General features: G+C 38.5%; 1 protein-coding gene across 4 annotated transcripts in view; it reads right to left on the bottom strand.

Annotated features, from left to right (window-relative positions):
• The window catches only part of WASF3 (WASP family member 3), a 121,102-nt gene that overhangs the window by 22,649 nt on the left and 71,616 nt on the right, over positions 1 to 26,837 (bottom strand). For all 4 annotated transcript variants that reach the window (XM_032294364.1, XM_032294363.1, XM_032294366.1 and 1 more), the window contains one exon: positions 25,432 to 25,574. In XM_032294364.1, the coding sequence (XP_032150255.1) occupies positions 25,432 to 25,564 (133 nt within the window). In that variant the 5' untranslated portion in view covers positions 25,565 to 25,574. The remainder of the gene's footprint in view (positions 1 to 25,431; positions 25,575 to 26,837) is intronic.

The raw sequence follows: 26,837 nt of genomic DNA, 5'->3' as shown, positions 1-26,837 counted from the left end.
ATTTTGTGCAAATAAGTGTGAAAATAAAGTGTCACAGTCCAAGGCCTTTAGAACTTCTGAAGTTTATTAGAGATACTCATACAAAGGTAAAATTGACTCAGAGTTGGGGAATTTTAAAATATCCCAGAGAGTACAGAATCTTTATTGCCATATGAGCTATCACTCAAGTTGCTTTCCACTAACTGCAACTTAAGTTCTCATTTTTCATGCCTTAAGTATAAATACAATCTCAGGAACCAAATCTTCACTTTATTCCCCAAGATAGTTCAATTATCATTTTGGCCTTTAAATCTGGGATTTTATCTCATTTACAATCAGAAACATTAGATATCTTATTTGTGCCTAACACTTTCCAACGGCATTAAATTCTTCTAATTAATATTTTGAAATCTAGGTATATAGTGCTGACTTTCGCACTCTCTATAAATGAAGATTTTGAATTCTGAGTTAAATTTTTCTGCGTGGCTCATTTCTACATTCCTCTGAGTGCTAGATATAACTCTCCCTTTTCTTAAAATGTAACATTTCTGAAAATTTAGCAAACCAGATAAGAATCATTATCTGCTTACACTAAATTTCCAAGTCCTAACACATATTAAATAACTGCCCACTCTGAGTGCGCACGGCACATCTCACCTTAACTTTTCTGAAGGAGATACCTACCACTTCTTTTTATTTTCAATCAGTGTATCATGAGGTCAGGAGTTTGAGACCAGCCTGATCAACATGGTGAAACCCTGTCTCTACTAAAAATATAAAAATTAGCCAAGCGTAATGGCGCGTGCCTGTAATCCCAGCTACTCAGGAGGCTGAAGCAGGAGAATCGCTTGAATCTGGGAGGCAGAGGTTGCCGTGAGCCAACATTGCGCCACTGCACTCCAGCCTGGGCAACAGAGCAAGACTCAAAAAAAAAAAATGAGAAAGAGAACCTGAACCTCTCAGGAAGAAAACTTCATTAAAATTAAGAATAACCCTAAAGTTATTCTGGTGCTTTATATTTTATACATTGCTTTCACAGCTGCTTTCTGTACTCTCTGCTATAATCTATGAGACTGTGAACTATGTCTGTTCGATGTTTTAGCTCTAACCCTGTGTCATGCTTCCTGCACACACCTGTTCAATTAATAAGTGAGCCTGGGAGGTAAACAGGAAGTTAATGTTTTCATTCTCTGGCTGACTAAACTGCGGATCAGAAAGGTGATCTGTCCAAATCCCATGGCTAGTACATGGCAGAAATAGATGGGGAAAAAAATATATATATATATACATATATATATATATATGGTCCTCTAACTTTCTTTCAGTTCTCTGCTTTTATCACATAGCTCCCTGGACTCCCTTAGCTGCAATCTTCATGAATTATTTCATGCCATGAAACACTCGATAATTTCCTATCTACTTAATGAAAGGGACTAAAATATTTTACTGCTTTAATGGTTATACCCAGACACTGGGAATGAATTCTTATGCATTTAAAATTAGTATAATTTCATAGATTCTAACTGAGTAACTGTTTTAACAAGAAGAATTTCTCTTAGAAAATAAGAATAAATCAATAAACCCATACCCCATCCCCCATCAAAAAAGGAGAGAAACCCCAGATTTCAGCTTTCTGCTAAGCACTAAGTTGTTTCTCTTAAAGCTCAATATCCATAGCATGGTCTTCTCGGTTTACTCAAAATTCTGTTGACAGGTCCCTCTCTCATAATATGCAAAATGGTTCCACAAAGGCAAAAAAATAAATAAATAAAGCCTTCACTCAAACTATATACATTTTAAAATACTGTAACTAGCTGTGACATCCAGAATCAATGTTTGTTTACTGCTTTATGAACTCTTTCCTGAGCTCCAGACTTGTTATCTAATTAACTATTAACAGCCCCATGTTGGTGTCTACTAAGATTCTCAAATCCTGTACAAGTTGAAACATAATTCCTTTTCACCTTACCTCAAACCTGCATCCCATGTTGAAAAGCATCCACTATTCAAAATGAAGCCCAAGCCAGAAATGGTATCACCATGACAGCTCCCTCTCTCTATGGATAACTTAACACCAATCTTGTCCCTTCTACACCCACTTCCATCTTGCGCCAGACCCTCATTTCTCTCCTGAATCATATCAGTAGCTTTTAGATTCACCTCCCACCCTTGAATTCATGCATCACATTGCTGCTAAATGATCTAACTGAAAGAACTGGCTACGTCGTTCCTACTTAATTTCTTTACTACTCCCCATCATTTCAAGATAAAATCTAAAGCCCCTCAGTATGACACAGAAGGCCTTGTGCACCACACTTCATTTTTTTCCCCAGTTTTTAAAAAAATAATTTCAACTTTTATTTTAGATTCAGAGGGTACATGTGCAGGTTTGTTACTGAGTGACACTACAGTTTGGGGAACGAATGGTCCCATCACCCAGGTGTTGTATTTGACCGGAGCATAGAAAGTTACCACAAGACAAAAGTATGCCAGATTGCAGGGTCATTTATTATGCCGGTGACCAACCTGTGGTTTATTTATTTATTATGTCTCTCCAACCTGTGGTGGCAAAAGGAGGGTGCCACGATTTTTTACACCCGAAAAACCACCTTGGGAGTGGCGGTGAGGGGCGGGGATGGGGATGAAAAGGTTTCGGACATTTCAAGGGCTAGGGGATTCTGTGATTCACCTCCTGGGTGGAGACAAGGGTGGGGGTCTCCGGACATTCCAAGGTCTAGGGGACTTTTGTCATTCTGTTTGTTACTCAGTGGTTTACAGAAGTCAAGATATACATTTGCGTCTGGGTGGTGATAGAAGTCACAGATTTTAGCAGTTACTGATAAGAAAAGGTAAGCAGCTTTACATAGTTTTGAAGAACAAACTAGCAGTTCTATTTACAGAGGCCAAGGACAGTAGTTATTGTGAGGAGAATGGGGCAGCCATTTCAACTTATCTAAAAACAGTTTTGTATTTTATAAAATAGTTTTGCTCCGGTTCTGGCTCTAGGCCAGCACAATATCACACAGGTAGTGAACATAATATCCAAGAGACTGCCAGCCCTTGCTCTCTCCCTCTCTCCCCATCCAGCAGTCCCCAGGGTCTCTTATTCCCATTTTTTATGTCTATGTATACCCAATGCTTGGCTCCCACTTTTAAGTGAGAACATGCAGTATTTGGTTTTCTGTTCCTGTGTTAATTCTCTTAGGATAATGGCCTCCAGCTGCATCCATGTTGCTGCAAAAGACATGATTTCATTATTTGTTATGGCTGTGTAGTACCCTGTGATGTACCACATTCTCTTTATCCAATCCACTACTGATAGATACTCAGGTAGATTCCATGTTTTTCCTATTATTGCAGACAGCGCTGTGGTGAACATACGAGTGCACGTGTCTTTTGGTAGAATGATCCATTTTCCTTTGGGTCTATGCTCAGTAATGGAATTGCTGGGTGGAATGGTACTTCTGTTTTAAGTTCTTTGAGAAATCTCCAAACTGCTTTCCATAGTGGCCGAACTAATTTACATTCTCACCAACAGTAAGTAAACATTCCCTTTTCTCTGCAACACTGCCAACATCTGTTATTTTTTGGCTTTTTAATAGTAGCCTTTCTAACTGGCCGCACCTCATTTCTGCCCTTGTTTGGTGCGCCAGTCAGAATGTACTGCTTGCAGCCCTACACTTATCCGACTTCCTCACATTCGTCTGCGCTTCTGCACAGCTGCTCTGCTCCCTCTGCCTCATGCATGGGCGCCCCCTTCTCACTATAATAGCTGACACTCCTGAGCACTCACAGGGGCAGACCAAAGCCTAAGGGTTCTACCTACCTCTTCTCTTCCTACTCATCTCCCATGATTTCAGTCATTTTAACAGTTTTAATAATGACAAAACTTCCTCTCACCACTATCTCTCATACCCATTAGGATGGCTACTATTTAAAAAACAAAACAAAAATGCAGAAAAGTGTTGGTAAGGATTTGGAGAAATTAGAACTCTGTGCACTGTTGGTGAGAATGTAAAATGGTACGACTGCTGTGAAAATCTGTGTGGTGATTCCCCAAAAAATTAAACATATGATCCAGCAACTGTACTTGAGTATATACCCCCAAAGAAATGCAAGCAAGGATGTGAAGAGACATCTGCATGCCTATGTTCACAGAAGCCTTATTCAAAGTAGCAGACCCAGAGGTGGAAGAACCCAAGTGTCCATCAACACATGAATGGATAAACAACATATGGTATACACATACAATAGAATATTATTCAGCCTTTAAAAGGAAGGAAATTCTGACATATGCTACAATATGGATGAACCTTGAGGACATTATGCAGAACAAAGTAAGCCAGTCACAAAAAGACAAATACTGTGTGATTTCACTTATCTGAGGTATCTAAAGTAGTTCAATTCATAGAGACAGACAATAGAATGGTGGTTGCCAGGGGGTGGAGGAAGAGGGAAATAGGGAGTTCTTTAATGAGTGCAGAGTTTAAGTTCTGCAAGATGACAACATTCTGTAGATCTGTTGCATAACCATGTACACACAGTGGTTAACACTACTTGCTACAGTTTGGATGTTGGTTGCCTCCAAATCTCATGTTGAAAGGTAAGCCCCAATGTTGGAGGTGGGATGTAATGGGATTTGTCTGGATCATGGGGGTAGATCCCTCATGAATGGACTAATGCCCTCCCTGGGTGAGTTCTTGCTCTATTAGCTCCTGTGAGAGCTGGCTGTTAAAAAGAGCCTGGCAGCACCTCCTGCTCTTTGCACCCTCTCTCTCCATGTGACCTCCGCACCCACAGCTACACTTCACCTTCCCCCATGAGTGGAAACTTTCTGAATCCTCACCAGAAGCAGATGCCGGTGCTATGCTTCTTGTATATGCTGCAGAACCATTAGCCAAATAAACTTCTTTTCTTTATAAATTACCCAGCCTCAGGTATTCCTTTATAGCAACAAAGACGCTACTGGACTGTACACTTAAAAATGGTTAAGGTAAATTTAATGTTATGTAAATTTTATCACAATTAAATTTTTTTAAACCTAGAGAAAAAAATCATAAAAATCTAGAATTGTGCACTGAAAAAAACCTCCCTCTCCCCCTGCTCTTCACCCTATACTCTCTCTCTCTTTCCTTTACAGCAAAGGGTCTCCAGAGTACCCCATGCTGCTCTGTCCTCTTCCCTTTCTCCATTCTGCCCAACCCCACACCAGTCCTGGTTTTGCCCTATCACTCTATGAAAGGGCTGGCCCAACTCAGCAGACCATTTCTCTCTGCTAAGTCAAGGCTCAGTTCTGGGCCTCATCCATCCAGCCTCTCCGTGGCACGGCCCAGTGTTGACCATGATGCCCAGGCCAGGCCTGCTCGCTGAGAGCTTGCAAGTGCCCTCCCGCCTTGCAGGCCCTCAGCTCCCTCCTGCTTCCTCCTTCCCCAGACTCAAAACTCTGCAGGAGCCCAGGTCTCAAGGTCTTGAGATTTTCCTTTTTATTTAAAAAAAAGTTATTTATGCTACTTTAAAAAAAAAAAAAAAAAAGCTAATTACTTCTGCTTCTAAATCTAGTGTTTTAATATTTCCAAAAACTCCATTTTTAAAATCTACTGACACAGAAAAAAGGATCTGTGTTAAATATTCCAACCTCTTCTCTTTTCCATCAACATTCACTGAGGCGTCTCATCCGGTCTAATGGCTGTAAACACTTCCTCTATGCTGATGACTCCTAAATTTCTACTTCCAGATGGACCTCTTCCTGAAATCCTGACGCATATATCAAACTCCTTACTGACAGCATCACCGGGTGTCTAATAACTCAAATATAACTTCCCCGGAATGGAGTACTGATACCCCCTCATAAGCCTGTTCCTCTCCCGTCTTCCCCTCTTGGAAGGGCCAGCTCCATTCTTCCTGTTACTCCAGTCACACACTTTAGGGTCATCCTTGCCACCTCTCGTTCACTTACACTCCACACTGGCTCTCCTGCAAACTCTGTTGTACACATCCACTTTCAGAATATATGCAGGGTCTGGCTGCTCTGCACCACCTGCCCTGATCCTACCCTGTCCCAAGGCACAATCACCACTTGCCTGGACCTTCCTAACTGACAAGGGATTGGTCTTTCAGCTCCCTGACCCCCATACACACCACTGCTCAGTCCACTCTCCACCGAGCAGCCCCAACCATCTTGTCCAAACCAGCCTCAGATCATGTTACTCATCCGAGTGTTCAAAGCCATTCCATGCCTTGCCAATTCACTCAGAATAAAAGCTAAAGGCCAGATGACAGCTTATAAGCTCCTATACGACCTGTCTCCGTTCACCTTTGGGCCTCATCTCCTATTAACCTCTACCTCGTATGTCCCACTCCAACTACCCTGGCTTCCTCACTGTTTCTCAGACATGCCAAGCATCCCCCTTGTCCCTAGGCCTTTGCGTTTCCAGTTCCTTCTGCATAGATCACTTCTGCTCCAGAGATTCACATGGTTTCCTCCCTCACTCCATCTAGCTCTATATCCAAATGTCACCTTCTAAGTGAGGCTTCCTAGCAGCCCTAGCTAAATGCCATCACCTCATCACACATGTGATCACACACCCCTCTTATCCCTGCCCTGCTGTATGTTCCTGCTTAGCACTAATCACCAAGTAATAAATTATGCACTTGTATGTTTTCATCGTGTTTCTTGTCTGTCTCCCACCACTAGGATAGACGATCCACAAAGACAAGGATTCCCTTCAGCTCTGTGTACTGCTGTATCAGTCCCCAATGTCTAGAGCATGCCTGGCTTATAGACGGTACTCAGAAAAGATTTCAAAATAAATGAATAAAAACACAAGAACTGAGTCCTGGCTAACTTGAGATGCAGACTGGGCTCTGTAAGAGCATTTGCCCCCCTCTGTGCTCCACAATGCCCTAAGCTGACCTGGATCACAGGACTTGTCAGAGAACTCTAATCTTGCCTCCATTCACCTAAGCTCTAGGAGAGTTGGAGCTCTGCCTTTCACCTCTGAACTGCTTGTGCTCAGCCAGTGCTCAACAACTGTTAGCTGAATGGAAAACACATTATCTATGCCAGTGTTTCTTGTTAACAAGCACAAAGCCAACAAATGCTTTCTGCTCAAGGAAGGCTGGGCAATGAGGGGCTAAAAGGATTAAACATGTTTCTATGCCTTGAGGTGTCTCAAAGTCGTTAATAAGCTAATGTGCACTGGCAATCTGCAAGAGAAGCATCTAACATCATGTTCTCATAGTGAGTGGGCCTAGAAACACCTAATAACATCTTTCAAAACTATGTTTTATAGAATCCATTTGGGGAAATGTTGGGTGATTTGTAGATAAGCACCATGGTCCAAATGCTCCATATTCAAGTCCATCGGTTCTTAATTTCTGAATGTCTGACAAAGTCACAAAATGAAACCAATTTTTGTGTTTCTGTTTGACCATTCACAGTTTAAAATAAATTTATACATACATACACATTCCAGTGCAACTTTAGAAACTCCCATCCTATCCCCTTTGGCTGTGCAGAAAACGAATTAATAGGGATTAGCATATACACTAAGAATATGGGAGTGTACACCACAGCCTCTTGCAAAAGTGACAGCAGTGTTCTAAAGCACAGCAAGTATTATTGAGAACACTCCCTCACACTTTGCTCAATGCTGTATAAGCAGGAAAGGACAGGCAACATTTGTCTCTATGTCTGATGCCTAACCCTAAGTGAAAAACATGCAACTGATACTACATTTCCACTCAAAAGTTCTCAATTTATAAAGGGATATAAAATTTAAAGACTTGCATAATTAATATTTTGCCAGCTGCTGAAAGCTGACAAGTGTCTGAAGAGAAAAAAAATGAAGGAGCTTTATTTTCTGATGAATAAAAATAAAGTGTTATAATTACAGTCTTCAGTTTTGCAAACAGCAAATGATTTGAAAAGCTGAATTCTACTCACTCTTTCAATGGCAAGTCCATTAATAGCTAAACTAATTCTGAATTACGAACCACATTGAGGTAAATGTAATTTATTCATTCTTTATTGACAAAGGTTCCACTCCTGGACTTATTAGTACCACATGAACTTATGTCCAAGTACATCAGGTTGAGATGTATGCCTCTGTGAACTAAAGAAAAACCAGGCTTTTGAAGAATTAAAGTTAGCTTTATAAGTCTTACAGAGGAATGTAATCCAGGAGAGGCTTCTCAAGAAGCCTCTTTTAGACTACTTTAAAGTAGTATTTTAGCTCAGAGTTTATGTATAAGTGATGGTCTCCCTGCCTGTGTCTAGCAGGTACATCAAATGTGTTTAGAAGTTTTATTAAATACTTTTGCACCAACCTAATAGAAGTTACAACAGAGTAAAATATGAGGGTACATCTGGTTATAGATGATAAAGGCAAAATCATTAGACATTATCTTCTGTATAGGAAAAGATAAGGGCTAAGATTATTGAATTCACCTTTTTTGGAAAATGCAGTGATTTAGACAGGAGATGCGGGAATGTGCGCTCTACCCCATGAATCTCTACGCCTAAGAATCTTTAGGGCACTCTTCCAGAGGGCTGTGCTCAGTCCTTGAGTCAGGGGTTTTGTCAAGTTTTGTTGACAAGGGATTTTGTGGAATTCTGCTGGCAAGTCAAGCCAATGAGCAAAGGGCTTCTTACTTTTGTTACTGTGACCACTTCTGGTCATAAATCAACCCTCTGGTTGTATTTACAAGACCAGCAGTGATTGTCTTATGTAGTTGGGAAGGTTCTTCTCTAGAAAGGTCCATGGTCTTTAGTCACAGCTGTCATAGTCATAAGGAATGAGGACTGGATTTGGCGTGCATACCTGCCTATTTGTAAGAAAACAACGTTTTGGACTGTATTTATTTATTTAGTATGATCTCACTTCTTTTCTTGATGTCATCTTTTTCTGTACCTAAAGTATTTTAATGGGACTATAAGGAACTATAGATAATATACGGTAGTATTTATTTAAAGGAATATAAAAGTGAATTATAGATTGGAGAAAAAATAGCAAAACTGACATACGGTATAATTTTTATTAACTGTATTTTTTAATCAAAACTTTTTATGGAAATATTAATTTTTATTTGGGTTACAGTAAGACTTTTTTATTTCTTGGTGTTGGGAAGGTTTATTTCTTGATGATGGGAAGTCGTATTTCTTGGTGGGGAAAAATAACTTTGTTATTTCTCGTAGGCTGGCAAGATTGCTAGTAATGTGGGGTCAGTCACGACATGAAATTATGTTATTTTTTGAATAATGAATTATTTTTAGTAACTGGGTGACAATTATTCTGGCCTTAGCCACTGATAAATGGTTTCTACATTCTGGAGAGTTTAGGTAAAGAGAAAGGTAAATGTTTTAATTTGTTTACGAAACTACACTTTACTCAATTGTTTTAAGACATAACTAGCTTAAACTTTTTTGACTTTTTGGAAAACAAAATATAAAGAAAATCACTAATGTTTTGACTTTGTCTCACACCTGTAAATTTTCAAAGCATAAAAACTATACATGGGTTTCCAACTGTATTTAAAAGTGAAGATTTACTGGAAACACAGTATCTTGTATGAGTCCTTTCTGTGGAACAAAAGAGCAGTCATAACTAGGGCTTTCAAAAATTTTAGCACACACACTAGCACCTAGATCTTGGTTTGTCAAGATTATGGTTTTTCTTTCTCCCCTAAAAGGAATCAGCCTTTTTAGAAAAATGACTCCAGGGCTGAGGGTACAAAAGCACATGAGCCTAGAAGGTGTTGCTGTGCTAGAGTCGTGCTCAAAGGACTTTACTTCTGAGGACACAGAAGCCTGTCTCAAAGGGCTCCCACTGGCCACATCTGGAAAAATATAAGGATCAAAATAAGTCAATGGATTACAAACCACAGAATAAAATGGTCCAAACTGACATAAATGAGCAAGAAATTAAATAAATAGGGAAAGAAGTGAAAGCACTTGCAGCAGAATGCTAACTAATGCTGAAGAAAGTATGGCATGACCAAAAAAAAAAAAAAATCACCATTCTGCAACCACCACAGATATTGCTTCCACTAAGGATCATCGACGGATGCTGAAACTAATGGTTCATAGAAGGATGAGAAACAGAACATTTATATAGTCTCAAAGTGTCTCCCCAAATGATTCTTTTTAATTACATAGGAAAAAAAACTTTACAGAAACTTTGGGTAATCCAATGATGAAAGTCAGTATCACCACTTATGGGACAAGTAGACACATGAGCTTCCTGATAAAATGCACTGGGAAGGACACATCATCACCGTGTGATATTTCTGTCAATATCCTAAATCTAGTCAGGATGAGACATTAGAAAATCTAGACCAAGGAACATTCCATAACATAAATGCTGGTTCCTTTCAAAAGTGTCAAGGTCATAAAAGTCACAGAAAGACTGAGGAACTATTTCAGATTAAAGGAGACAAAAAAAGAAAGCATTTTTAATATATACGCATACATGCATATGTATGACGGGAAAGTGGAAGAGAAGTCTGAGAAAAAGAAGAAATGTAAAACAAAATCTGGGAAATCTGGGTGAAAGTTTATGAACCTTCTTTGTACTGTTTTTAATCTTTTTGAAGTCTAAAATCATTTCAAAATGAAAAGTTAAAAAAGAAACTTTATTATAGTATCTGTAATGTCAGTTGCTATTGAATTCCATAAAATAACAAGTCATAATGTTGGGCTTAAAGTTTTTTTCTCTTTTTTAAACTTATCTTTTCTCCTATGAAAGCAATACATGTTTATTATAAGAAATACAGAAAATATAGGAAAGTAAACAGTAGGAAAAATGGCCCAAAGTCCAATTAACAACTCTAATACTGTTCTGATTGATTATAAAACTACTACTGCTCATACAGAAAATCTGAAAAATTCAGAAAAATAGAAACGTCAACCCTAACTATAATGAACTTTTAAAATACTTCTTTACAATATTCTTTCTAAACATTTTAAGAACTAAGAAAACAGACACTGATTATTAAGCATATTCATTTTTTCAGCAAATATTCAAGCATCTACTGTGTATCAGGTCTCATCCTTATTACTTAAAGGAATACACTTGTGGACACTGCCCCTGTTCTGATGAAGTGTATATTATGGCTGAGGAAAACAGACAATAAACAAGCAATGTGTCAGGTGATAATCAGTGCTACGGGGAAAATAAAGCAGTATTTTTTTATAGAGAATAGAGTGGAATAAAGTGGGTGGTGGTATTTCAGTGGTCATGAAAGGCCTCTCTGATAAGATGGTATCAACTGACTGAAGAGGGGGAAGACGAATATCTAGAGCAAGAATTTTCAAGGCAGAAGACAAATATGTGCTTGGTGTTTTTGTCAGCAACATCAAGGAGGCCAATGTGGCTAAAAAGTCCAGTGAGTTATGGGAAAAAGAGCAGAAGAAGATGATAGATTAATAGATGTCCTTCCCTTTGTGTTGGGGGTCGGGGGGAGTGACTAGAAATCCAACAGCAGGCGAGAGGCATGAGGACTTGGATCGGAATAGTGACCTCAGGGTAGTTAACAGGCATACAGATTTGCTATACATTTTGAAGATGACTGACCTCATTCACTATCGGACTGGATGTCTCTGATAGGAGAGAAAGAAGATAATCAAAAACAGTATAAAAGGAGAGCTCCCACTTGCTAAGACAGATGCGGGATGGCTGTGAAAGAGGGGAAAGAAATCGTAAGTGCAGTTTTAGACATGTGGGATTAAAGATAGCTATTAGAAATCCAAGTGAAGACACTGAGTGGGCAGCTGTACCTAAGTTTGAAACTAGGAGACAGGTCAGAACTGAAGACATAAATTTGGACATCAGCAGCATAAAGATGTTATTTTGAGTCATGGGACCTGATGAGGTCACTTAGTGAATGACAACAGGCAGAGAAGAGCCAAGTGGGGAAGATCATTGAGGAGACAAAGAACAGCTTGCGAAGCAGGAAAAACACCAGAGCAAGGCAGTGGACCCCAGCACAGGTGAAGAGCATTTCTCCAGAGGAGGAAGTTACCTGTGAGTCGCATGCTAGTAACAGATGAAGTAACAAGGCTGAGCCTGGCCACCGGATTTAGAAGCATGCAAGTCACTAGGCATGCCAATATGCACAGTTTCAGAAGCATGAGTGTGACAAAATCTCAACAGGAACAACAATGTGGGAAAGAGAGGCCATGAAGATATGAATACGTCCTTCAAGGAATTTTGCTGTGAAGGGGAGCAAGAAATGGGATGCAGGGAGAGGATGATCTGAAATTTACTCAAATTGGGAGATTTCTTTACATATTTATACTTGATGAGAATGACACAGATAGAGGGGGAAAAGATAATATAGAGAAGAGAGAGGGTGCATGTAGCCTGGAGTGAGCCTGAGGGTATGGGATCCAGTGCTCAGCTGGAGGAGATGGCTTTGGATAGGAGCATGAACAGCCCATCCATTTAAGGGAGGGTGAGCAGTACACATGGGTGCAGAGCCCATCAGCGGGCAATGTGTCAGAAGGGAGACCTTCACTTCTCCTCTGATTGCTTTTCTTTTACCAGTGAAATAAGAAGCACAGTTATCAGCAGAGTGGGGAGGTGCGAGGTGGAAAGATATGAAATAGGCAACTAAGAGCACAAAAATAATTAACACAGAGATTACAAGGGGACTGCTGAGCAACACTAAGGGCCCACCTGAAGCATGGGCTCATGATTTTAAAACTTTCTTTCGTTCTAGCATAAGCACTTAAAGCTACAAATTTTTCTCTGTGTACTTCTTTAACTAAATACCACAAATACATTGGTATTTTGTGTTCATTACCACATGGTTAGGAATCGTTTCTAATTTCCCTTTTGAATTTTTCTTTGACACAAGGATTATTTTTTAAATACTATTTGATTTTCCAATATTTGAGAATTATCTAAAAAGATTATAATTATCTCATCATCATCACCCTCTGTATATTAATCTTTTCAAACTTATTGTTTTATGGACTACCAGATGTCCCGCTTTCGTGTATGTTTCATGGGAAATTAAAAGAACGTGTATTCTACAACTTGGGAGTTTGGTGTACAAAGATGAATTAAGTCAGATCAGTTAGTACGTTGTTCAAACCCTCTATATCCTTACAGATTTTCTGCACACTTGTTCTTTCAATTACTGAGGGGTACTTGTTAAAATCTTCAACTATGATTTTGGGTTTGCCTACCTCTCCCCCCAATTCTATTTTTATTCCATGTACTTTGCAGCCCTCTTATTAGGTACAAATACATATAAAGTTCTGTGTTCCCGACTCTTTTATCACCTTTAAAGGTCCTGCCTTATCTGTTTTATAGTTTACTTTATCTGACATTCACAAAACCACACCAGCTTTCTTATACCTTGAGTTTGCAGGGCATATTTTTTCATTAACTTTCTTTAAATCAGTGTTTTCATCCTCAAAATCCATGTACTTCAGTCTCACTTTTTTATTTAGCCTGATATTCTCTGCCTTTTAAGAGGAAGTTTAAAATGTTTTTATTTAAATAAATTATTGCTGTGATTAGGTTTAGGCCTATCATCTGAGTGTTTCCCATTTGGCCCTGTTCCTTATTCCTTTGTTCTTCCTTTCTTGCCTCCTGGGATAATCAGATCATTATTTTAGGATTCCACTTGATCTCTCTGTGTTATTCTTGATGGTTACTAGAAATTATACTATGTACCCTTAACTCATCTCTACTTTCAAATAACATAGTATTTTATAAACAACGTAAAACACAGCAGTGTAAGTCTATTTATCACTTTCACATTCAGAGCATTTACTGCCACATATTTTACTGTCACATAGATTTTAAATGCCATAATAAATGTTAAACAGTTACTATTCTTTTAAGCAGATACAGGCCTCATTATTGATGACCTTTTCTATTTAATCCCATATTTACATTTTCTGGTAATCTGGACTCCTTGCAGATCCAGGTTTCCAAATGGTATCATTTCCCCTTCAGCATAAGATTTTTTTTGTAGCACAGGTTGCTGGAAGATTAATTCTCTCAGACGTTGTCTAAATAAAATGTCTTTCATTTTACAAAAATATTTTCACTAACTATACAGTTATAGAATGACAATTTTTTTTCTTTTAGCATTTATCCACTGTTTTCTGGTCCAATGTTTCTGATGTCAAGTCAGCTGTCATCCTTAACATTGTTCCCTTCTTTTATATAATGTATATTTTTCCTCTTGCTTCTTTTAAGATTTTTTCTTTATCTTTGTTCCTTCAGGAAACTTTTTGTTTTTTTTTATTGTTTGTTTGTTTGTTTTTTGGACAGAGTCTTGCTCTGTTGCCCAAGATGGAGTGCAGTGGCACAATCTCGGCTCACTGCAACCTCTGCCTCTCAGGATCAAGCCATTCTCATGCCTCAGCCGGGACTACAAGCATGCACTACCATACCAGCCTAAGTTTTGTATTTTTAGTACAGATGGGGTTTCATGATGTTGGCCAGGCCGATCTCAAACTTCTGGCCTTGAGTGATCCACCTGCCTTGGCCTCCTTAGTAATTTTATTATGATGTGGTTTTCTTTATACTTTCTGGAATTTGCTGAGCTTCCTGTGTCTGTTAGTTGATCTCTGTCATCAATATCAAAAACTTATCTTCCATTACTTCTGCTATTCCTTCTCTTTTTCTCCTCTTGTTCTGGGACTCCAATTACGTATGTGTCACACCATTTGATGTGGTCCTGTATTTTGGATGCTCTAAAATTTTGTTGTTGCTTTCTTTCTAAATTCATTTTCTCCTGTGAATCAGTTTAGAAAATTTCTATTAATTTGTCTCCAAGTTCACTAATCACTTCTGCTGTGTCCTGTCTGCTGTTAGGTCCATCAAGTGAATTCTTTCTTTCTGATACTGCATTTTTCAGTTTTAGAATTTAAAAAAAAATGATGTCCATTTTTCTGCTGAAATTGCTTTTTTTTTTTTCTCCTCTGAGACCAAGTCTTGCTCTGTCACCCAGGCTGTAGTACAGTAACATGATCTCAGCTCACTGCAACCTCCGCCTCCTGGGTTCAAGCGATTCTCCTCCCTCAGCCTTCTGAGTAGCTAGGATTACAGGCACACACCACCACACCCAGCTAATTTTTTGTATTTTTAGTAGAGATAAGGTTTCATCATGTTGGTCAGGCTGGTCGAACTCCTGACCTTGTAATCCGCCTGCCCCAGCCTCCCAAAGTGCTGAGATTACAGGTATGAGCCACCGCGCTCGGCCTGAAATTGCTATTTCCTAACATACTGTTCACCCTTTGCACTATATTCAATGTATTTTTCTTGATTCTTAGAATTTCTGTCTCTCTGACTACATTACCTACCTGTCCCTGAATGTTATCTACTTTTCCATTAGAGCCCTCTGCATATTAATCACAGTTCTTTTAAATTCCTAGTCTGACAATTCCAACATTCCTGCCATATCTGAATCTGGTTCTGACGCTAGCTCTGTTTCTTCAAACTGTGTTTTCTTGCCTTTTAGTATGCTTTGTGATTTTCTGATGAAAACCAGACATGACACACAAGGTAAAAGGAACCTGGCCTTTAGAGCTGTCCTGGTAGTGTCGGGGGGGTGAAAGAGGAGTGTTTACAGTCCTGTGGCTGGGGTCTCAGCCTTCTAGTGAGCCTGGGGTCCTGGGTCTCACTCCCACTTCCCCTCAGGTTAGGAAAACCAGAGTTGACTGGAGTTGGGTATTTCCCTCCAACCAGATCTGTTAAGCTCTGGTAAAATCTCAGTCTGTTGGGCTCAGTTGAAATAATTTCTTTTGAGGGCAGCCATGTTAAAAAGAGTTGAATGTTTTGGGCTTAAAGTCCATTCCCCTCTCCTGAATGGATGAACAAGATTTTTCTCTAATCTTCACTGTAAAAACCTGGTAAGGTTGCTGGCAGTAAAACACACAAGTGTGGAAGCCCCTCTGGAGCTTTTTTTTTTTTTTAATTGTATTTGGGCTCTGGGGTACATGTGCATGTCCTGCATCCTGCAGGACTGTTGCATAGGTACATACGTGCCATGGTGGTTTGCTGTCTCCATCCCCATCCACCCCAACCCATTGCCTACATCAGGCATTTCTCCTGGTGTTATCCCTCCCCATCCTCCCCGTCCGCCTCCACTGTCCTTCCCCTCCCCATCCTCCCCCTCCGCCTCCACTGTCCTTCCCCTCCCCTCCCTTCCCTCTCAACCTAGCGCTGTGAGTGCTTTTCCCTTCCCTGTGCCAAAGTGTTCTCATTGTTCAGCACCTGCCTATGAGTGAAAACATGCGATCTTTGGTTTTCTGTTCTTGTGTCAGTTTGCTGAGAATGATGGTTTCTAGGTCTCTACAAAGAACACAAACTCATCACTTCTTATGGCTGCATAGTATTGCATGGTATATACTGCCACATTTTTTTTGTCCAGTCTATCATCGATGGGCATTTGGGTTGATTCCAGGTCTTTGCTACTGTAAACAGTACCACAGTGAACATATGTGTGCATGTGTCTTTATGATAGAACGATTTATAATCCTTTGGGTATATACCCAGTAATGCGATTGCTGGGTCAAATGGAATTTCTCTTTCTAGATCCTTGAAGGAATCACCACACTGTCTTCCATAATGGTTGAACTAATTTACACTCTTACCAACAATGTAAAAGTGTTTCTTTTTCTCCACATCTTCTCCAACATCTGTCTCCGGATTTTTTAATGATCGCCATTCCAACTGGTGTGAGATGATATCTCAATGTGGTTTTGATTTGCATTTCTCTAATGACCAATGATGATGAGCATTTTTTCATGTTTGTTGACCGCATATTTGTCTTCTTTGGAAAAGTGTCTGTTCAATATCCTTAGATCACTTTTGAATGGGTTTGTTTTTTTCTTGTAAATCTGCTTTAGTTCTTTGTAGATTCTGGATATTAGCCCTTTGTCTGATGGGTGGATTGCCAAAATTTTTTCCCATTCTCTTGGTTGCCGGTTTACTCTAATGATTGTTTCTTTTGCTGTACAGAAGCTCTTAAGTTTAATTAGATCCCATTTGTCTATTTTGGCTTTTGTTGTCGACACTTTGTGTTTTAGTCATGAAGTCCTTGCCTGTGCCTATGTCCTGAATGGTGTTGCCTAGGTTTTCTTCCAGGGTTTTTATTGTGTTAGGTCTTATGTTTAATCCATCTGGAGTTAATTTTAGTGTAAGGTGTCAGGAAGGGGTCCAGTTTCTGCTTTCTGCACATGGCTAGCCAATTTTCCCAACACCATTTATTAAACAGGGAATCCTTTCCTCATTGCTTGTTTTTGTCCAGTTTGTCAAAGATCAGATGGTTGTACATGTGTGGCATTGCTTCCACGGCCTCTGTTCTGTTCCACTAGTCTCATCTTCTGTTTTGGTACCAGTACTATGCTGTTTTGATTACTGTAGGCTTGTAGTATAGTTTGAAGTCAGGTAGCATGATGCCTCCAGCTTTGTTCTTTTTGCTTGGGATTGTCTTGGCTATGCAAGCTCTCTTTTGGTTCCATATGAAGTTTAAAGTGTTTTTTTTTTTTTTTTTTTCCAGTTCTGTGAAGAAGGTTAATGGTAGCTTGATGGGGGTAGCATTGAATCTATAAATTACTTTGGGCAGTATGGCCATTTTCACAATATTTATTCTTCCTAACCATGAGCATGGAATGTTTTTCCAACTGTTTGTGTCCTCTCTTATTTCCCTGAGCAGTGGTTTGTAGTTCTCCTTGAAGAGATCTTTTACATCTTTTGTTAGTTGTATTCCTAGGTATTTTATTCCCTTTGTAGCAATTGTAAATGAGAGTTTGCTCATGATTCGGCTCTCTGTTTGTCTTACTGGTGTATAGGAATGCTTGTGATTTCTACACATTGATTTTTGTATCCTGAGACTTTGCCAAAGTTGCTTATCAGCTTGAGGAGGTTTTGGGCTGAGACGATGGGGTCTTCTAAATATACGATCATGTCGTCTACAAATAGGGACAATTTGACTTCTTCTTTTCCTAACTGAATGCCTTTATTTCTTTTTCTTGCCTAATTGCTCTGGCTAGAACTTCCAATACTATAGCGAATAGGAGTGGTAAGAGAGGGCATCCTTATCTAGTGCCAGTTTTTAAAGGGAATACTTCTAGTTTTTGCCCATTCAGTATGATATTGGCTGTGGGTTTGTCGTAAATAACTTTTATTGTTTTGAGATACGTTCCAACAATACTTAGTTTATTGAGAATTTTTAGCATAAAGAGCTGTTGAATTTTGTCAAAGGCCTTCTCTGCATCTTCTCAAAATTCATGTGGTTTTTGTCTTTGGTTCTATTTATGTGATGAATTACATTTATAGACTTGCGTTATGTTGAACCAGCCTTGCATCCCCAGGATGAAACCTACTTGATCGTGGTGGATAAGCTTTTTGATGTGCTGTTGGATTTGGATTTGGTCTGCCAGTGCTTTATTAAAGATTTTTGCATCAATATTCTTCATGGATATTTGCCTGTAGTTTTCATTTTTAGCTTTTAACTCTCAAACTTCTCATTGAGCCTCCAGCAACTCAGCAAGTTTTTGCAACCCTGAAATGGTTCCCACAAGGCTTTCTGTTCATAGAAAGGGCATGAGTTTGTCCTGTAACTTCAGTTCTTTGATGGATCTTTCAAAAGGCTGGTTTTCTGATTATTGAGCTTTCTCTTATTGTGTTGACAGGAGTGACTTCCAAGCTCTTTAAAAGTCAGACCAGAAAATGGACACCTCTTCAATACATTTTCCATAACTACTCTAAAGTACTTAGCAGTTATTTCCAAAATTGGGGTCATCTGTAGATCTTGCTTCTACTGACTAATTTCTGTTTCTCTTGATTACAGGTCACATTTTTTTCCTTTCCACCTGTCTCCTATTTATATTTTTAATTTTTATTTATTTTGCCAGACAATGCGTGTAAAAGAACAGGAGATTAAAGCAGAGAACGTTTACTCCCATAAAAGGGCATCTTTTAAGGAAAGCTACTACTTTAGGCTGCTGATAATCACAATCATGTACCTGATATGAGATATAATTATATGAAACACAAACAAGAGAGATGATAAAAACCGGATAAATTTAGTGAGGGCCAAAACTGAAAACTCAGATTTGGCTGACTCTCTAACTTATGCTCTTAAAAATTATGATGCATTAAATCTTGCTATATTAAAATCTATATGGAAGAAGGAGAAATAAAAAACAACCTAACTAATAACTACTTCTACAATACCCTTAAGAAAGTATTTCTGACATTCCGGGTCAAATGGTGAGTCAGGAGAGTCTGTGAATCCCCTATAATCCTGCCGTTTGTGTGGATGGTAGGGCTCTTATACTTGCCTTCAATTCTCCTGCTGACAGAACTTCAAACTTCTAGTTTCCTAAGTATACATTACTGTTTACCTACCTGCACTGGCTTTCTTTGTTTATGAGAGATGCATAAACTAAGTTTGCAGCATTAAAAAATTTTAAATTCTTGTGTTCCTTCCAGTCAACTTCTGTTCAGATACCTCAATGTATTTTATCTTAACTTATTTACCCACAACCCTAGCCTTAAACTGTATACAAATGTACTTATAATCTAGTTCCTTCATAAACTGTGTTTTATCCTCCTCTTCTTCCCAAAAAATCTTTTTTGGCTAAAAACATCCAAGAAATTTTTTCAGTGATGCCTTTAAAATGCTTAAATCTCTATCTTGAATAGAACTGCACTTATGTCAATTACCACATCTCCAAATTTCAGATCCAATTATAAAAAGCAAATATATTGGAAGAATGTATTTGGTTTACTGGGAAATACAATGTGTACCTTAAGGATTATTAATAAAAACAATCACTTAAAAATATTTGAGAAGAAAATAGAATTCCTTTATCATTTGCATTACTCCATACATGAAAATTAAATAAAAATAGATTGTATAATGATCTGTAAAGAGAGAAGTATATTTAGAATTAATGGAGTCACAGAATTTTAGGCCATTTGTGACAATATGAGAAATCTTTAAAAATCAAAAGTAACTAGAGATGTATGTAATGATTTTGAATAAGAATTTATAATAGTGTTTCCCTGCAAAGAAACAACAATATGTCCAACATTAGTAAAATAGTTCAATAATTATGGTATATCACTATAATAATCTCTAGCTATTTAAAAATGTGTCTTATAAGAATCAATACAGATGTTTACTACACAGTGAGTATGGGCTATAAAACCACATGTACAATGAGATCCCATTTTTATAAAGATGTGTTCAAAGGATTATAAATAATATTTTCTGATGAATGGAATTTTGTAAAGTTGACTCTTTTGTGTGTTTCTGTGCTAAATTTTCTATATTATCTTAATATTACCATCAATGCAGACAAACTTTTTTTTTTCAGTAGGGCTCACTCAAATTCTAACTCCTTTCTTTGTGACATCCTCAGAAGAATTTTAAGAGGGAGGAGGGAAAAACAGCTATTATCACAAGAACAAAGAAAAAAAAAGTAGCAAACCAAACCTACGAGTATTAAAAAGAAGTTTTTTCATCCTTGGCACAAATGCCATCACCTTTTTAAGCAAATTATATTGAAATTACATCATAATATCAGTAGGAATTTGATTACAAGATACTGTGACTTTAATTGAGCAACTAGCTGACAGGAACAAGAGCATTTAGATTATTAATCAAGGAAAACGATGAAAATGCACCCCTGATTTAATGTTAATTGCTACATTAAACTGTCATTATTTGAAGAAAAAAATATCTAAATTCCGTAGCTGGAAAACCAAGTAATACACTTAAAACTGTTTTGGCAAATGGCTTTCCTCCCCCAGCCACTCTGATTACTCAAACAGTACTCTATCAGAAGTAACAAAGGAAAAAAATCTGAAAATTAAGAAAAACTTAAAAAAAAAATTTATTGAACAAACTTTGACTGTGGTGATCTTTTTAAACTATATGGTCATTCATGTTACAAGTTTCCTCTCTTTCATTTCTACGACTGTTTACTAAATTCAGTATGGTCTCACTGGAATCAATTCCCTACAAAGCCTGTTAAAAATTTAACACTGACAAAATTTCTGGCCCCTGAAGTCAAGTGTCTGATTTGGTTGGAGTAGGAGCATGTCCAGAGCTTAAAACTCACAGATTTCCCAAAAGTTATGTAAAGTTGTAGGACCTTCAGAATTCCACTTGGTATCTAAGAGCAGCTTCTTTTCTTGCCTTATGCAAAGTCGTTTAATCCTCATGACCCTGAACTGTCCCCATAAATGTGACAAGAATCAGAATGATCAGGTAACTCTCTTCTTATTTAGAAAAGACGAAAGAAACTCCCTCTGGAGTCCTGGTCTGTTTTTCCTTCCCTAGAACAATTAGTTGCCCTGGGTTTCCACAGAAGGTCTTCCAGGGCAAGTCCCCGCTGCTCAGGCAGGGATGACCGGTGTAGGCTCAAGGCAAATTCCTAAATTGTGCTGGTGTTTCCCCTAAGATACATGTGTAGAGAAAGTCTAGTCCCCCTCTGTATCACTTATAGGAGGCAAATAATTATACATCATCTATCCCAATCTGTATCTGAAAACAATTTTCTGCTATGGAGAGTGGAGGTAAGGGTGGGAGGTGATGACACAGGTGTGAGGGGTGAGCAGGGAAGTGGGAAGGATTAAGATGATCCATTCTCATCTGGACCCACTGAATAACGGTCAGGTAGGAACACAAAGGAATTTTAAAAAGGATTATGATTTAGCTTATCATAGGAATGAACGTTCCGTAAAAGAAGACTTTTAATATTATAGGTTCATACAGTCCTAAAACTTTTAAAATATCTGATTACAAAATTTAAAAATAACATAAAAACATTCCTTTAAATTATCTTATTCTTCCTAACAACTTTAGCTCATATACATTTGCATATAACTTTCCTCATCCCCTGTAATATATTAATATCCAATGGGAAACCACGAACAACTAAAGACTCATGCAAAACATTGATGCCATTTACTATGTGCTAGTGTTGTCTTGTAGCAGGTTGTAATAAATGCATATCTGTTTCCTATTTTATAATCATGTTGACAGGACTTATCAATTACTTTAAAAATTATAAATGTGGTTAACTTCTAAGTAGAACCCAATTCAAAGTTATTTGCTGTCTGCTGTACTTAGAGGGGTGTGAATGAATAAACACTAATAAGCTACAGATAATCTATTTTGATATTCTATCACCAATCGGTAACTCAGTGTCATAGGTAATCTGAGCATACGTAATCTAAAAAGACCATAGAGTAGGTGGCTTATAAACAACAGAAATTTACTTCTCACAATTCTGGAGGCTGGGAAGTCCAAAGTCAAGGTGCCAACAGATTTGATGTCTAGTGAGGGTTGCTCTCTCTTCTTCAAGACAGTGCCTCATTGCTATGGCATCACTAGGCAGAGGGGCAAGGTATCTCTCTCAGTCCTTTTTAATAAGGGCACTAATCCTATTCATGAGGGCTCCACCTCATGACCTCCTACTTCCCCAAAATCCTAACTCTAAAGACCATCACAATGGGATTAGGATTTCAATGTGGAATTGCTGGGAGACACGAACACTCAGTTCATTGTACTGAGTTATCTTCATTTTCTAAAATTGTATCTTTGGCAGTACATAACACTGTGCTCCTCTTTCTATAAGGCTCTTCGGGTTGTAAGCCCCAGACACAGTCAGGGAACCTAAAGTGAGGAAGGGTCACTGCAAGGACACCCAAGCCCTGCACTGCAAATAGGACAGGAAAGCCATCCTGGGCAGGTCTAGAAGCAGCTGCTGCCTCCACCTTGTGGGCCTTGCGGTCTCGTTCATGTTCTTGCTTCTCTTTGTACATTCTCCTTTTGCCTTTCCTCACCATCTGGCTTCCTTTTGCTTCCTCCTGGGTTCTGCCCCTCCCACAACTTTGCCTAAGAGGTGGTCATTACAGCTTCTTCAGCCCCAGATGACATTTTAGCAGTAGGTCCCTTAGGAGACTGACAAATTCACTGCATTTCTTAGTTCAAACTTCCTGAAAGGATCTGACCAACTCAGCTCATCTTTTCAATCCAGACACATGGGTAGCTAATTTTGTGGGTCATCTGTGGTGCTTACTGGAAGCACAACCTCTGGGGTGATTCCTAACATCCTGTTTTGTTTTGAGATGGAGTCTTGCTCTGTTGCCAGGCTGGAATGCAGTGCTACGATCTCGGCTTACTGCAACCTCCGCCTCCCAGGTTCAAGCAATTCTCCTGCCTTAGCTTCCCGAGTAGCTGGGACTACAGACATGTGCCACCATGCCCAGCTAATTTTTGTATTTTAGTAGAGATGGTGTTTTACAATGTTGGCCAGGATGGTCTCGATCTCCTGATCTCGTGATCTGCCCACCTCGGCCTCCCCCTAGCATACTGCTTTAAAGCTCCCCACCTGATTCTGATAGGGAAGCCAGGTTGAAATGCACTGCAATAGCCTAACTAAGGACTGACTATCCACGAGGCAGGTTCCCATTTCTGGTCCAATCATGAGGATACGGTAGACAGCGTGTTACAAAACACAACCAAAGCTCGAGTGGTTTCCTATTGCTGTTGTATCAAATTACCACAAACCTAATAGCTTAAAATAACACAAATTATTATCCTACAGTTCTGGATGTCAGAAGTCAGAAATGATTTTCACTGAGCTAAAACTAAGGTAGTGGCAGATCTGTATTCTTTCTGGGGACTTTAGGAGAGAATCAATTTCCTTGCCTTCTCCAGCTTCTCAACTCTGCCTGCATTCCTTGGCTTATGGCCCCTTCTTTCACCTTCAAAGCCAGAAATGGCAGTTGGGTCTTCCCCATATCATGTCACCCTCGCACTGATTATTCTACCTCCCTCCTTCCCCAACCAGATAATACTGAACCAAACCAGATAAACCAGGATAATGTCCTTCTCTTAAAGTCAGCTGACTAGCAACCTTAATTCCCTCTTGCATGTAACAGAACACAACCACGGGTTCCAAGAATAAGGACATGGGCATATGTGGCAGGGCTATTACTGCTCTATTTACCACAAGGGCCACGTAGAACAAGGCATACCGCGTGGGCAGATTCACTTACAGGAGACTGTGGCCAAGCAAACACCATAAACACAACTAATACAACACTCTGCTGAATATTACAGCATGAGGTACAGATTGATTATTAAAACTCTGACAGTTTATGTTGGCTTTCATCATTTATACTTTGTGCCAACAGACATTACAGTCATAAAAACAAGAGACTAAAAGCATTCCTACAAAAATAAATACAAACAGAAACATTTTTACTCTTCAATAATTTACAAGGAGTCTTCATGTAATTGTGTGAATTTGTTATTTTATCAATAACCACTACCAAAAATCAATTGTAATTAGCTTAGATTCCAGAAAAAATTTATTTTAAAAAACATTTTATATAATTTCCAGTTACTTTTGCCTTAGCTAATGATTATAGATATTATTTAAAAATATATCAATAACAATACAGTATAACTCTATTAAAGAAACCAATACTTATCTGCAGTGTTTCTTCAAAATAAATAAAAGTAGTTAACAAAAAAATTTGTCCTATGCTTGAGGCTACCAATATGGGACATTTCATGGAAGATTTTCTAGTTATTAACAGAGTTTCTGAAAAATTCGTGAAAATCTGTCACCAAAAATGCCACATAAACCATCTAAACTGAAAAGGAGTAGGATGAAGTGAGAAAACAAGATCATGAAATAAATGTAAAAGTTAAGGGGAAAATAGTGCAACTTCAAACAGCTTTGAAGGAAAAAGCATTTTCATGCATATTTGAGTCATAAAATGAAACAGTCTTTGGATATTTAATATAATATTCAAAATTAGAAGAAGTCTTTTCTTCCTATGCTTGTATTTGCCATACATCTATGCATGCAAATATATACATGGTACCACATACATATAATAATCAGGTGATCTGTTCACCTTAATTTGGAAGTCAGTATCTGCATTTTAACTTTTAGTAGGCTAAAATCGGCAAATATATTGTTTGGCTTTATACTACGGTTCATTTGGGATGTTATTCAACAAATATTTATTGAGTATGTACTATGTGCCAGGCATATCACAGGCGTTAACTAGTTTTCAATCTATTACCCTTAAAAAACAAAACAATTGTTTCTATTCAAATTTAACAAAATAAGTCACTAAAGTTAAAAAAAAAAACTTCCAATTATCTTCATTTTCAAAAGCTTTTAAAAGTTAACACTGTTTTAAATCTGCACATTTGATCTTATCTAATAATTTGTCAGTTGGTAACAGCATCACATCTTCATTGCCTAAAGTTGAGCATCACAAGCCCAGTATGGGTGCAGTGGTCAATTTTACACTGGGAAATACAGAAGGAGAAAGAATCTTTTTCTTAAAGTTGCATTCTCTTCTTTGAAAAATCACTTAACTATTAAAATCAATTTACTAACAAAAAGTTAATGTCATTGGTAACCAGGAAAAGATGACTTACTCAGACTGCTCAGCTGGCGTATGATAGCGGCAAGAGTACTGTTGGTCACACATTCAAGTTCACTGGTAATCCCTTCAGGCAGAGCTCCTCGGCACAAGTGCCGGGGCTCAATGTTCCTCTTCACTAAAGGCATGGCTCACAATCTGAAAATTAAAAAGACATTCTTTATAAGCTCATATTCACATTTTAACAAATCTGGAATTTTAATTCCCTTGAAAATTGACTATTTTCCAGGAGTTTTCATTATCCTAAAATTTCTATGTGACAGAATCAGCTAAAATGCAACAAATAGTGAATTACTTTAGTGAGTTTTATAGATCCCAAAAGTATGGGTATAGTATAATCTTATTTTTATAGAAAAACAATATAAGCCATATTTCCAGTTAAGCATGACAGACCAAATACATGCATTTTTACCGACTTCCCTCTTCAATGAAATGAGGAGAGAGAGAAAAGGCAAAAGGCCACATGTACCAAGAGCAAGAGGGGACACAAAAGCCACAAAGCTGTGGACCACTTACCCAGATCAGGAGACAGGAAAGGCCATCACTATGACATCAGCCCAGCTGTCCCACAGAACTGACATTTATGGTTTGACTAAATATAGAAATTGATCCTCCCAGTCTTGAAACCTGGGCAAGTTACATTTGTCTTATCTGAACTGCTTTCTCAGGCAATCATCCATCAGGCCTCCCAGGTAATATTAAAAAACTAAAACTTACTAGATCATCTCATCTGGACCACAAGAAGTCAGGCTCCTAACCCATGGTGACTGCCTAAGACCACATGTTTCCCATTGACCAACTCCTCTTCCTTATCTCTCCCTAATTCCTGTTTTCTCACTTATGGTTATATTTCTTCCTGCTATATAAACCCCTAACTTATAAACTGATTATTCTAGTTAGAGAAAAGTAAAAATAATTTTTAAAAACTCCAATTTTAGTAAGTCAGGAGGATGGATTTGAGACTTATCTCCCATCTCCTCAGCTACAGTGCCCAATCAAAGCTTTCTTCCCTGACAACACTCATTGTCTCAGTGACTGGCTTTTGGTGTGGCATGCAACAGACCCTAGACAAACCTCTGGCATTTTGTACACATAGGCTACTAACTGGGGGCAGCAGGTGAATTTCCCCATTTACTATCCCAAGTAAATAAGCCCACCTGAGCTACAGAACCTTCCCCCTCCCTACAAAAAGCTCAGGAGTAGGAGGCAGTGGGTAAGTACAAAATGGGAATTAAGGGGAGAGAAAACAGGAGAGGTGGCTTTTAAAACTCCACTTAAGAATGCCTTCTCCCTTCCTGGGCTGCTCCTTGTCCACCCAACCCAGGGTGTTTTATTCTCTGGGAAAGAAAGGTAAATTAGAGAATTCGAACTTGGGACTCTAGGCATAGCTAAAGGTAGGGG

The sequence above is a fragment of the Sapajus apella genome, unplaced genomic scaffold (genome assembly GCF_009761245.1).
Source record: "Sapajus apella isolate SASKATOON/1434 unplaced genomic scaffold, GSC_monkey_1.0 scaffold32, whole genome shotgun sequence".
Classification (NCBI taxonomy): Eukaryota; Metazoa; Chordata; class Mammalia; order Primates; family Cebidae; genus Sapajus; species Sapajus apella.
The sequence above is the reverse complement of the archived record's forward strand: the minus strand, read 5'-3'. Positions and strand labels throughout refer to the sequence as shown.